This window comes from Pteropus medius, unplaced genomic scaffold, assembly GCF_902729225.1.
Source record: "Pteropus medius unplaced genomic scaffold, Ma_sr-lr_union100, whole genome shotgun sequence".
Taxonomy (NCBI): Eukaryota; Metazoa; Chordata; class Mammalia; order Chiroptera; family Pteropodidae; genus Pteropus; species Pteropus medius.
In genome coordinates, this window is record NW_024347790.1 from 4,217,131 (window position 1) to 4,231,166 (window position 14,036).

Here is a 14,036-nt window from a genome sequence, read left to right on the forward strand (position 1 = left end):
TCATAAATATGGTGAATCTTGGAGCTTTCCACCTGAAGATAAACTATTCACTTAAAATTTCAAAAATTGCAACGTTTCCAGCACCTTCTTTTTCAATTGTTAGTATTTCCCATGCTTCAGTTGTGAGACCGATATTTAATTGAGTATCTGCTTCGAAATGTTCTTAATTCATGTTTTACTTCTGAAAAAACAACAAAAGAGATGTTTAAGGGTTATGTATCGTGCTTAATGAAAGGTCTGCTACTATTTCTTTTAAAGGAAGAATTTCACCTGTCTTTTTGACCAAAGGGACAGATTTTCTCCTAGCAAGAAGACCCTCCCAAACTTGAAGACATCACTGTGGGTGAGGCCAGGCCTCAAGGCTTGATTACAAATCCTTTGTCAATGTTTTCTCTGGCTTTCTAGAGAACTTTCAAGATAAAGACTTCTAGAATTTTCTCCCTCCCAGCCTTACTCCAGTTCCCTTAGGCTTAACTTCTCTTTCACTATTCTTCTAGCTAAAGGAACAAAGCTCCTTGTACACGGTTTCTTTCAAAGCTTTCTAAGGAAAAAAAAAAACCAAAAACCAAAAAACAACAACAACCAAAAAAAACAAAAACAAAAACAAAAAAAAAACAGAAAAAGAAGATACTCTGAGCCCTGAGTATGGAGAATGAGGGAAGTCAGGTTCAACCTTTAAGAAAATGTTTCCATCACGAAACTGTCTTTTTTTTAGTGCCTGCCATTTCCGTTCCTTTAGAATGGGCGTTGTCTGCTGACGGACCCTGGATTCAGCTGCTTTGCAGAGAGAACCTCAGTTTCCGCGCTCAGGTGATGGCCTTCAGCTTGCAGTCCACACAGCCTCATTGGAGAGGGCTGTGGGTCCGAAGCCGTTTCACTTCCCCGCTTCCAGCCGGCCAGCCCGGCTCCTCCTTTCTCACCAGCGCCCCGCCACCTCCCCCCTGCCTCACCCCTCTCCCACATATGTCCTTTCTCCCCTTCCTCCGTGTCTGCTCTTCTCAGAAGTTAGCTTACGAAGCAAAGTTGTAACTTTGAATTCCTGTTTTTCCAACCACCCTCATGTGACAGGATATCTCTTTATTGGAGGTTTTCCCTAATTTCAGAAGCCCTTTAAAAGTGAGAGCTTCCTCCACCCTTCTTTTCAGCAGGCAGCTCTGAGGCGTGGGTAGGGGAAGGAGTGACCCCAGGGGTGTCTTGATCCCTTTTCACTCCCTCCTCTCCATCACTGGAAGCAAAGGATAAACTCTGGGCCATGAGGCTGCCCCTGCTCCTGATTTTCCTGTCTCTCATTGCAGTTGCCGCGCAGCTGTTGGGTAAGTGGCCCTGAGGTGGAGGCTTTCTGACGCGGGGCCTGGGGTCGATGGCACACCTTCCCTTTTGGGTCAGTGTTCATGGACTTTTTGCAAAACCTGTGGTGAGGAGGGAAGCAGAGATCCCACGCACCTCCAGGTCTGCAGAACCTGCTGCCTCCGCCTGGGTTACCGGCCTGAAAGCTGGGTAGGGGTATGGGTAGGGGTGGGCACACCTTCTCAGGGCAAAGGGCCCCCTGGCCCTGAGCCCCAGGGAGCAACTTTCTTCCTCTTGACGTCTCTCATCTCTTGCCGTTCCTTCCCTGCTCTATTCTTAGAGGGAGTTCCTCGGTGGTTTGCGCATTTGAGTTTTCATTTCACAATATTTCTAACACCCGACTAGTATCTTCTGAGTGTTTTGGGCTAAAAGGAGGACAGCTCTGGTGTCTCTCCTCATTGCAGGTCTAAGGACAGGCCCACACATCACACCCCTTACCTCCCACCCTCAAAGGCAGTCCGTGTGATTGCCACAATGTGTCTTTTTTCCCCCTGTGAACTATTTTAATCATTCATAGTTTTTATTGCTAGAAATCTCCTTATCTGTAGTCTAAGGAGTTCAAACTGATTTATTCCTGTTTTTTTATTTTCTTCTTTTCTGTTTTTTTGTTGTTGTTGTTTTGTTATTTTTTATTTTTTGTTTTTTTACCCCTGACCGAGGGACATAGTCAGCTTTTCAAATTCTTAAAGACGTCATCGAATCTCCCTTTCTGTCTCTCTAGACCTAACCTGCTTAAACTTCAGAATGAGGGCTCCTGTAAGAGTTCCCATTCCAAGTTCTCTTTTGAGATGAGATGGAAGGCATCTCGGCTTAGAGTTTTTCGTTCCTGATCCCCCTTCATCTCTCTCAAATCCACAAACCCTGTCTGTGTCCGGTCTGTGCCATGGCATGGCATGTCCTGGTGAGATGCCGGGGACAGGACTGGAAGGACACAGCAAGGCGGGAGCTCCCAACCAGAAACAGAGTTTTCGATCGCGGAAAACGTTCGTTCGATTATAGTGAGCATTAAGTAGTAGTGATTATATTTTTAATTTTTTTAATTATTTTTTTTTTGACGCCAATAGACCCGGTCTTCCTAGGTGGTCTCCCATGCAAGGACTAACCAGGCCCAACCCTGCTTAGCTTCCAACATCAGACGAGATCGGGCTCGTTCAGGGTGGCATGGCGGGAGACAATAGTGATTATAAAAACACGAGTGAAGGCAGGATGGTTTGCAGCCTGCCAGCGTGCTACTTAATTTCTTTGTGCTTTAGTTTCCCTGTCTGTAACCTGGGGAGCTGAACATTACCTGCCCCATTCGCTGCTGCCATGATTCAATGAGTTAGAACACATAAAATGCTGAGAACAGAGTACGGCCGTGGCGATGGCTTCAGCAGTGTTAGCTATTAAAAGGACTGCCTTTTTTTCCGCCCCCATAGTGGTAATTAACTTTCCAATAAAAACAGCATAGTAAGTATTGAAAGGAGAGATTTCCCAAAAAATAAAGCTGAGAAACGATTCCTGGAGCCTGAAGAGATATTTCACTTTAGTCCTGGCTACAAAACTCTCTCTCAAGGAGTAAGGGGAGCTAGAGCGGGGAGCTACTTAACCCGGGTGCGGGAAGACTGCAGTGGGGGCTGAGGCACCATCATGGTGTTCGTCTTGAAAGTCTGTCTCGTGCAGGAACGTTCCCATATTCTTCAGGGCGTCATGGGTTAGAACTCAAACCAGTGAAAATCTTCTAAGGGTTGTGCTGGCTCAAACAGAATAGTTTGCTTAGGAGAAATTCCCTTAAAGGTCTTCAAAGAGAAGAGCTGGACCAACGGACCAAGGGCTGTGTCTGAGACGCCGACCCCAAACCAGCACAGTTCAATAGAAACATCGCCGGCCACACTATGTAGCCACATTAAAAAAGTAGGAAGAAACAGGTGATGTCGATTTGAGGAATATTTTAAATTTAACCCACTATATCCAAAATATTTTTAGTCATTAAAAAATAAATTTTCAAAATTCGAGGTGTATTCCAGAATTTTTTTTAAAACTTGAGACCCTATAATTCTTATTTTATCTTTTCTTGGCCCAAGCAGCGCATGAATAGAGGTGTCTGGATAAGAGAGTACATGCTTAGCAGTAGAACGAATGGTATATAAATTCTCTGTACCCCTCTCCTGGCTTCCTACTCATTAAGAAAACCCACAGAAAAGTCTCACTTCTTGCTGTGCTTTATTTCCTCTTAACCCAGAACCCTTCTTCCCTCCTCCCCAAGAGCCTCCCACATCATCAGCACCATGAGCATCCATGCTGTACCTTGAGGGACCCAGGAGACCAGGCTCAGCGGAGAAAGCCACTCTCCCTTTTCATTCTTTTTCTTGCGCTGCTACGTTTTTAACTTGAAGAACTTTATTCAGTACCATCGTTTAGATCTCACTGGGGATTTAATCACAGTAGAGATACAGTGAGAGTTGCTCAGACACAGAGGTTGGTCCTCAGAAAAGTTGAGCTTGAAATAGGATGGTTCACAAGCAAAGGTGCGTTGCAAAGTTAACGATTGGTTCTCAGAAGGAAAAGCACTGTGGCGTTTGTGACAATTATCAATTTCCCATCGTGGTGTAACACTCCCATCGTGGCTGATTTCAAACTACCGATGGGATGCCACATGGGGCAGAGCTGAGAAGAAATGCAGCGACAGACAACAGACTCTCATTAGCTGGTAAGAGTTAAAAACAAATAAACAAACAAACAACCGAATTTGGTGTCTAGCACAGGCCCATGCTGCATCCAACCTCCTTGGTTTACAAATGAGCAAATTAAAGTCCTGACAGGTTAAGTGATCTCTCCAGGGCCTCACAACGAGTTAGTGGCGCAACCTGTTTAGCACTCAGAACTCCTGACTCCCAGTGGAGAATTCTTTCTCTTAAACAGAAGCCAGGCATATTTGCTGAATGAGTGACTGACTGTTTTAATACCAATCCAGGATTTTTCTTCAAGAAACAATTCCCCACTACCATTCCCTTACTAGTTTTAATTTTCATAAAAATTTCCTTATAGTATTTCTGCTTTTTTATTTCCAGTCTCTCATTTCTTTGGATACATGACTTATTTTAGATACCAGATCGAAGACACACTTAATGCAGTTATTGAGCAAAACGGAATTCTTATCATCTTTCTTTTTTTCGATTGCTCTTCTTTTTGTCCATTTTTCCTGTTATTGTTACAAATTATATCCGATAATTCAGAGGTGGAGATGTATGTATGTAAGATATGGGAGATATAGGTAAGAAGACAATTGCTTTGTTGCATGACATTTCAGTGTCTTCCGATGATGTCAGACCTAATTTCTAAGTAGGAAGAGTCATCACCGGTTAAGTGTGAACTTTCAAGAATCAAAAGTGCTCAATTCAGTTAAAGACAAAGATCCTTGTCTTTAAAAGGGAGCTGAAGATCATAGGGATCCTTTGACACTCATAGCCTGTAACCTGGTCCCTGAGACTGAATCTTGATTGCCTAAGGGAGAACTAGGTCACAGAGGCCACAAGAGGAGTTGAACGAAGCTAAGTAGCTTCTGCAGTGGTATATGCATGTGCATGGCAGAGGGAGTAGAACGGATCAAAATGAGAATGGTAGCGACAGCTTGCGTCTTGGCTGCCACCGAGCGATGTTGACTGGGAAAATCATACGGTTGGGCCGGTCCACAGTGGAGACGAGTGGAAAACAGGTGGAGTGGAAGTGAGAGGAAGGGGAGGGGCCCTTCCAGAAAGAACTGAGACTGACATCAAGAGAAGGAAGGATTCTAAGACAGATCCTACCAATTCCAAAGCAAGTTAAGGCCGCAGAGGGTTTTCAGATCCTTAATCACATTAATTAATCACTTTTAGATCCTTCAGCAGATTTTTACAACCCTGTGAGGTGGGATGGATAGGGGTTACCATCCACCTTTTACTACATGAGGAAACTGAGGTTCAGAAGTCAGCTAGCCAGGAAGGACCAGAGCTAATTTTTGACCATAATCATCCAGTTTTGAGGCTCAGAAGTACACATAATTTACCAGCTGGAGCCTGTTGATCAGGAAAGGCATAAATGTGTTACAAAACAACAATATGTCGAAGAAGGGCTTAGTCCCTCTATTTGTATCAACTGTTTAGACTTTTCACTTGGAGAGGGTAAGGGAGAGCACGAAGATTTGAATGTTTACTATGTGCAGAATGACGTGCTGGGTACTTTATATAAATTATCTTATTTAGAAGTTCATAGCAACTCTCTCAGAAAGCATCATGATCCCCATCCCATTTACAGATGAGGAAATTGAGGCTGGAATGATTAATTTAACTGAGCAGCCCTGAAGAACATACCTCTCTCCACCAGTGCACCTGTCCCCTGAGGCTGGAAACTCTGGGTCTCCATTGTCTCTGTCCTTCTGTCTCTTTCTCAGCTGTGGCAACTGTTCTCTGCTTTCTCTAGTCTCATCCTGTTCTGAACCATTTCACACCGTCTTTGAGTCTGATTTTCCCAAGTTAACGAGGATAACTAACTGTTTCAAGCGCTTTACTTGGATGATCTCGTTGAATTCTCGCAACTAGCAGATCCTGTTATTTCCCCCCTCGTTGATCAGATGGGGGGAAAGGAAGCACAGAGTAGTTTAGAAACTTGACCAAGGTCACACAGCCCATGAGCGGCGAAGCTCTGACTATGTCATGCTCAGGTTGACATGATACGTAAAGGTCAATTAATTAGTCATTGCTGTGAGTGGTGTAGTGTCCACTTCTTACCGGCGAGGCTTTGTTTGTTTGTCTTAAAACTGGGGGAGAGGCTGGCATTCTGAGGTTGAAGATCTAGGAAAGGAAAAAGGTAGCGAGTAGAGAGGTAGGAGAGGTTGGAATCCAGGACACAGGTAATGAGATGAGGAGGCCGAGGGAGATCTGCGATGGGAGTGAATGAACCTGGGGAGGGTGTAGACATTCATATCTTTAGGGAGAGAGGTCGGAAGTTGGCAGAATTTTTTACTCTTGGCCTCTACTTTTCTCCTCGAAGTTGAAAGCCATATTGGATTCATATTTGTACCTCCCCAAATGGCCAAATGCAGTGACTTAAAATAGTAGGTTCCCTGAATATTTAATGAACAAATGAAGGATCGAAGTGAAAAATAATTCTCAACTTTTCCTTTTTTTGTTTTTGTTAAGTACTGTGAAGCCTAACACTCGATCCCAGTCTTCCCCCTGCCCTTAGCACTTGGTATAGTTTTTTTTGTTTTGTTTTGTTTTGTTTTGCATATAGTAGGTGTACGGTAAATATGTTTTTTACTTAATTTCAGTTCTTTGGGGACATGTGCAGGTCTCACGCTCATTAGCCGAGGCTCATGGACAATTTTCTGAGTTTGGGTCGCTGAGGACGCTGACCGCTGACAATGATTTGAGTGAAGTGGTTTATTTGGAAGCGGGCCCCCGGAAACACTGGCAGAGGATGGGGGAAGTGAGACCGGAAGAGGAGGCACCAGCAAAGGGTGGATTAAGGAGCCAGTGACCACAGTGCACAACTGGAGCTCAGCCCTGCTGGGATGCTCTGGGTGACAGTATAGCAACGTGCCTCAGAGTCATCCACCCAAGGTGCACGGGGCTTGAGATGTTTACCGATCACTTCTCATTGGTCACTAGTCAAGTGCTACACTACTCCCAGGGGCCATTAGTTCTCTGACCCTCTCTTCTTCATAGTGTGTGGGCAAAGGAGGCTCTGATGGCCAGAAAATGCCCCCAGGCCCTTCGGTGTGGTGCTGGCACTGGGGAGTGGGGCTGGCATGTACCGAAACGGTAAAAGGCAAGAAGAAATAAATGGGATTCTGATTGTATCTGCTACAAGGTACACGCTCACCTTCCTCTTATCCAGCTTCTCCAGCTTCCAGAAGTTATTTTCGTTTTTCTTCATGTCAGCGTTTTATTTATTAATAATGGGGAAAGTCTAAAAGTGTGTGAGGGAATATAGCATATAATAGATATATCTCTAAATAGTCACCTTGAATAACTTGATTTTCTTTGCTAGTAAGTTTGGAAATTTAATTTCTTGCTCGGTGTCATGGAATAATTTCAGACCCACTGAAAAGAAAATTCAAGCCCATGTTATTGGATATCAGTTATTTTTAACCTGAGATATTGGGTCGGAACTTATGCTTTTTTCCTGATTGTGTTTTAACCTTTGATAGTTCTGCTCTTGAATTAACCACAGCAGAGTGCGAGCTCAGTGTGGCGGGGAACTTGCCTCTTCTTTGTCTTTACATCCTTGCTCGCGTCGTGCATAGTTATTGAAAAATAAATGTGAGATTATTAAGAGAGAGTTAACATGGAAGAAGGGGCTCTTCAGTTCTGTAAATAAATTTCTGATGTGTATTAAGACACAAAAGGAAACATACCTTTGAGCCCACAAATGAGATTGCAGAGAAATGAATATAGGTATCCAACTGTCCTCATTTGTTCAGCTTCTTTGCGGTGTTTCTATTACAACAATCTAATTAGTACAAACAAAAAAAATTGGAATGTTTATACAGATAAAACATTGATGTGCTTAATGGTGGCAAAAATGCACAAGTTGCCTTTTGGTCAAGGCCTTGAATCACTTTAAGAGGAAGGATGACATTTTAAATCAAAGTCATTGCACAGCAACCATCATAAAAGCAAAACGACCTGTTGACTAGTTGGAGAGAAGAATAATGTATGAAGGTAGGACCATAAAATGATATTCTTACATTTCCTCGTATTGTCTGGCAAAGGCAATATCAAACTTGCACTGCTTCCTAATGTCAAAGATAAATAAAGGAAACAAAAATAGATAAGTTTGTTTTGAAATAGAAGCTTTTCATTTCCAAGTACTCCTTTCATAAGTATAAACATTTATATATTGCTCTTCGATAAAAATAAACCTTCAGGGGGAAAAGTAACATTAAATAGACCCATCGTCATTAATCAATTATTAAATAATGTATCTGAGTTACTAGTGAAGATGCTTCAGATTTAATAAATATCCTTTTATTCATTCAGCTATTATTTGTTGAGAGACTATTATGCCCCTAAAAGACAGAATACAGTACTGAAGCAGAAAGATACAATCTTTCCACTCATGGAGTTAAATTCCAGTAGAGGAACACAGGCAAAACATAAGTAAACAAAATTAATACACACACACACACACACACACACACACACTTTAAGATGGTTACGGATATCATATAGAAAATAAAAGTATAATTAGGTTAGTTGGCTTGCTAAGGAGTTGACACTTGAGCTGGGACTTAATGAGCAACCCAAGAAGAGGGAACTTGAACTATGACGCTCCTAAAGTGGAAATGGGCTGGTGGTGTTTGAGGAACAGAGAGGCCCTGTGGCTGGAGGAGGTGAGAGAGAGAGAGAGGGAGGAGGCAAGGGCAGAGGGGTCACGCCTTAGTGAGCTGTAACGAGGGGGCTGGTTGTTTTTTCCCTGTGTGCTGCAGTACACTCCTGAAGGGTTTAAATTGTTGGGGGAAACATAGTTAAAAACAAAATCTCCCAACTTAGAAAACCTCTCCACAAAGCTGGAAGAAAAGGAGAACAATTTTATTATTGAATAAGCATTCGCATCACAGGCAGTCTGCTAAAGAGAGTGCACAAACAGAAAAAAATCTGATCCTTCTGTATAGCTAAGTGGAAACTACCCATGACATTAGTTTGTTTTACAATTGTTTGCAGCTTAAAGTCAGGTCACAAGTTCGGTCCATCCTACCCAGGAAACTGGGAGATCCGGCGTTATCTTTTTTGGTGATTCTATTTCAAGGAGAAGAAGACTAGAACAAGACCATGGTGATGACAATGATGAAGGAGAGAAAAGAATGAATTAGGGTATAGGTATTAGTCAGGGTCCTCTAGAGAAATAGAACGCATAGTGTATGTGTGTGTGTGTGTGTGTGTGTGTGTGAGTGTGTGCATGCACACGTGTGTGCATGCATGCATGTGTGCACACACATGTCTGTCTATCTGTCTACCATTTATCTATCTTTTGAGAGATATTTATTTTAAGGAATTGGCTCATGCAGTCGTGGAGGCTGGCAAGTCCAAAATCTTCAACACGGTGTGCTGTAGAGAGAGCCAACAGTCTGCTTTTGTCCTAGAGAGTGAGGGAAAGCTGGGAATCCAGGATGACTCCTAGGCTTTTGACTTCTGGATCTGGGCGGATGACGATGCCATTAATGAGAAAGAGAAGATCAGATGTTTGTGCGTTAAATACCATCATATTTAGAGTAAAATTAAGATAAAACTACAGATGAAAATTGAGTGCATGAAATAAAAGTCAAATTTTTAAAACCTCTGAAAGAGGAACTCTATTTGTGCATGAAAATTTTCAAGCACCTTACTTTAAATGGCTGGTTACCCACTGGTTGGTTGACTGAATTTGGGTGGTTAACATGTGTTGGTTACTAGAGAGTAGGTGGAAGATATGTTTATTATGGATGAGTTGTTACTGAGCAAAAGCACCTGAAAACTGGAAGATAAGTCTAGATAGGGAAAAAATAGATGGAGTAGCAGATACATGTAAAGGGCAGTATAGTTGAATTTATATGACAAAATTTTCAGAGTTCATTACCTTTTAAGGTTAGGGGAGCCTCGATTTATATTTGAGTGTAGGAAATTATCATAGTAACTGTTTTTTTAAAACACCTTTTTATTTTCTGTTTTCCTCTGTTTTATTGTGAAGAAAACTGCATATTATTAAAATTTTGATTTTATTGCAATGAAGAAAGGGTCTCATTTTGTTATGGTAGGAGACGGGCAACCGCAAAATGAGATCAGTCCCAGACAGGAGTTCATCTAGATGGGAAGAGATTTGGTCCAACAGAGCATGTTGAGTTGACAGATGTCAACTCCAGGGAAGCCAACAGAAGCAGGTGTTCTGAATGCAGTGTCAATTGAGTCCTGATTACAAGAAATCAAACCAGCAGAAATGAGGAACCCAGCCCAGGAACCCAGGCAGAGGTTCAATTAAGAATCAGGAACTCAGATGAGACAGAGGCAGGAGCATTCTAACAACAGTGTTCACAGGAGTGAGGCAGGAGAAAATAATCTTTTGAGGCAAATATTCATGATAAAGTCTGAGTTGATAGTACCAGAACAGACCTCAGAGTGTATGTATGTAGGTGGTGCTAACTTCACAGGGTTGTTGAGGGAAATAAATAGAATTTGGCTTGTAAAAGTGCTTTGTACACATTAAAGGATTCTGTTAGTGGTACTGTTATTACTTTGTTGTATTTCACTGGTGTGATTTGATTAAAAATAATGAGCACATTTAGTCAGACCCTCAAACATCTGCGATACTGGCAGCTCATTTAGAAAGAACCACTTAAGTAGAAGGTATTTAGTAAAAGTTCACAAGAATTGTTTAACTTATATGATGTCACAAAATTAAAACACTTTATTCTTAAAAAAAAAATCAACAACGACAATGAAAAGGAAAACGCTTTACATGCATTCGATTTTGAATTAAGGAAAAAAATATGCTTACCAGATTGTTTTTTCTTTTTTTGGCAAGAGGAAGTTGAGTTTTGCCAGCTAGCAGCTATGTACTATAAACATAAACCATCTCTCTATATATTTATTTAAATCACCAGCCCCAAACGACAAGTAAATTTGTAAAGTTATTCTCATATATATTAAATGATATAAAACTTACATTCATTTACCCTATTACACTTTTAAATACATGTTTGATCTTTTTTATATAAAGGCTAGTTTTAATATGCCAATGAATCAAAAGTTAAGATTATATAATAGATATTAACTTGTCACTAGATAGTAGGTCTCTAAATTACCTACTGTTGGAGGGGAAGACAAAACAAAACAAAAAGCTGTAGTTGCCTATACCTGAACTACCCAGAAAACACTTAGTTCAAACATTTGCTGAACATAAAATGAAGGTAAAATTTCCTAAAATAAAATTATTTTTTAAGTTACCAAAAAACCTTCCTAAGATTATAATTAGAATAATTATGTATAAATTTCATCTCTCTCGAAGAGAGTAAGGATGAGTCAGACATCACAGTTTGATTCCAGGAAATACATGTATTTAATTTTATAGCTTATTATGTTCATATCCAAATTTTCTTTTCCCCGATGGGTATTATTTCTTTCCCTATTATCTACTGTTTGTGTTTGCTCCATTACAATTAGTGTGTGTTTAAGACAGGTCTTTCATAGTACTGCTCATAATGAACGAGGACATCATGAGGATTTCTTGCCTATCACTGGCAGCCACGTGCTCCCAAGAGAGGCCCCTCAACCCAGTCTCTCTCTCCAGCCTCAGGGGTCCCCTAGAGGAGCTGAGCTGGTCCAGGCAGAGCCTCCTTCACCCCTTTCCCCATGATCATAAGCCTTTAGGGAAATGGAAACGTTAGGCACTTTTGACCTAAAATATCGTCTTTGTCACATGTATCCACTTAAACATCCTTTCTTTTCTTCTTCTTTTTTTTTTAAACAGACACGAGGCAGTTTTTAATATACAATGAAGATCACAAGCGCTGTGTGGAAGCATTAAGTCCCAGTGCAGTCCAAACAGCAGTTTGCAACCCTGACAATGAAGCACAGAAATTCCGATGGGTGTCTGAATCGCAGATTATGAGTGTTTCATTTAAATTGTGCTTGGGGGTGCCATCAAAAACGGATTGGGTCGCTATCACTCTCTATGCCTGTGACCCGAAGAGCGAATTTCAGAAATGGGAGTGCAAAAATGACACACTTTTGGGGATCAAGGGAGAAGATTTATTTTTCAACTATGGTAATAGACAAGAAAAGAACGTTATGCTTTTCAAGGGGTCAGGTTTATGGAGCAGATGGAAGATCTACGGGACCACAGACGATTTATGCTCTAGAGGCTATGAAGGTAAAAAGCACCAAATTCTTTACCTTTCTGTCACGTTTTTCTCACTTTCTGAGTTGGAAACTAATTCAAGACAATAAGCATATTCTTGTTTAGTCTGTACTAGAAATGTTAATTGATAACCTTTGCGTTTTGAACTATTTTGTTCTATGAGAACTTGACAGTGAATAAATATGGTAACAAGTCCTTAACCTGTTACCTATTTGTAGTTAATGGTAAGACTTTTTTTTACTTTAGCTAAGATTCTTTTTAAATATGAGTTATAATTTTTAGAAATTAATTTTCTCTGTAGTCTTTGACTAAGAGCCTCCTGTTTGACATTATACAGTTGTAGTGATAAATGAATTTTGCAATATTTTTTTCCCTTTGGTTTAAGTTATGTGTGTAGAAATGATTCACGAAACAACATTTTTAACAAGTCAGATTGCCTGAAGTGAAATCTTGGTGTTCCTTGACAGTTTGAGTTTCAAAATATTTCTGATTTTTTACCTTATGTGTATTTAGAGACTATAATAATCAGAAGAGTTCAAAGCTGTGGAATTAATTTGTAAATTAATATGCAGCATATATACTCAGCTATTTTAGAAAGTGGTAGCACCGGCAGAGCCGGAAATCATTTTATATGTAGTTGGTACCTTAAGCTCTTGAAGGTTAGATAAAAATCAGAGCATTTAGTCTTCTTGTCTTTTGGCCAAATTTCATTCTCTGGTGGCTGCACAGAAAGAAACAAAAGAAAACAAAAATACAAAAGAACTTGAAGCCCGTTAGAAAAGCTTTTTCAATCAGATGGTGTAATAACCACATTCTAAGTTTGGACACTTGGTTAGTATGAAGTGTTATCTAGGACAACCTCAAGGTCAGAGAAAGAGCTGGACGTTTGGGATAAGAGGTTACCTGTTTTCAAAATTACTATGTTATTGAGGCTGCAAAGTTTAACCTAGTAATCGTAGCTAGGCAGGGCAGAGGCGTTCAAATCTCTGCAAGGTGGTAATTTGTCAGCTTTCCATTTTCCTTCTATATAAGGAGGACTGAGAGTAGGAATAGAAGAAAAATGCGAAGGAGGACTCAGAAATAAGTTATCCTGAGGCATTTATTGAACAAAATGTAGGTTTAGAAATTACATGAGAGACCACTTATATTGTATAACCTTTCAGGAGAAACTCGAAAGAAAACTGCAGGGCAGGATAAGGGTGAACAAGACTTGACTGAGTCAAACCACACAAACAGGACAGTAGTCCTAATTGAAGGATTCAGTGCACGGAAGATTGAGACTAAGACATCGAACTTCTTATTTTATTTTAAAATATATCACTGAGGTTTTGTAGCCCCCCCAAACCCCTCCCTCTTCTGTTTGTTTTGAGAAAAATATGCATAGGGTACTCAAACTCGAATATGCTTTAGAATCACCTGGAGAGCTATGAAGAATGTAGATTCCAAGGTCCCTTCCCACCCGGATTCTAAATAAGCATATTGGGGGAAGGACCTAGGAATCTGTTGAATTATCCCTATGAACACCTGGGTGGTGGGATGCAGATGGTCCACGGATCACACTTTGCATACCCTCCAACTCCCTCCCAGTACTTGAGATGTTCCTGCAGACGATCTAGCCCTTGGAATCCATTCATTGGAGTACACATGAGAACTGAAGACAGTGCCAGGAGAGTGTTGTTGAGTCTCCAAAGAAAACTGGATGAGACCAGTTTTTAGAAAATACAGAGCCAGAATTGTAGCCGTAGAAAGATCTGAACATTGTCTGGAAGTTTGGACCACAAGAGAAAGAGCGAATTGACTGCGGTTATGTGGTTTGTCAGTGTGGTAGGTGGAGT

At 40.9% G+C, this 14,036-nt stretch overlaps 1 protein-coding gene across 1 annotated transcript in view; it reads left to right on the top strand.

Moving 5' to 3' along the window:
* The first annotated feature begins 1,007 nt into the window (after positions 1 to 1,007).
* Positions 1,008 to 14,036, top strand: part of MRC1 (mannose receptor C-type 1) — a 77,129-nt gene continuing 64,100 nt past the window's right edge. The window contains exons 1-2 of the mRNA XM_039877496.1: positions 1,008 to 1,313; positions 11,812 to 12,213. Coding sequence (XP_039733430.1) covers positions 1,253 to 1,313; positions 11,812 to 12,213 — 463 coding nt within the window. The 5' untranslated portion in view covers positions 1,008 to 1,252. The remainder of the gene's footprint in view (positions 1,314 to 11,811; positions 12,214 to 14,036) is intronic.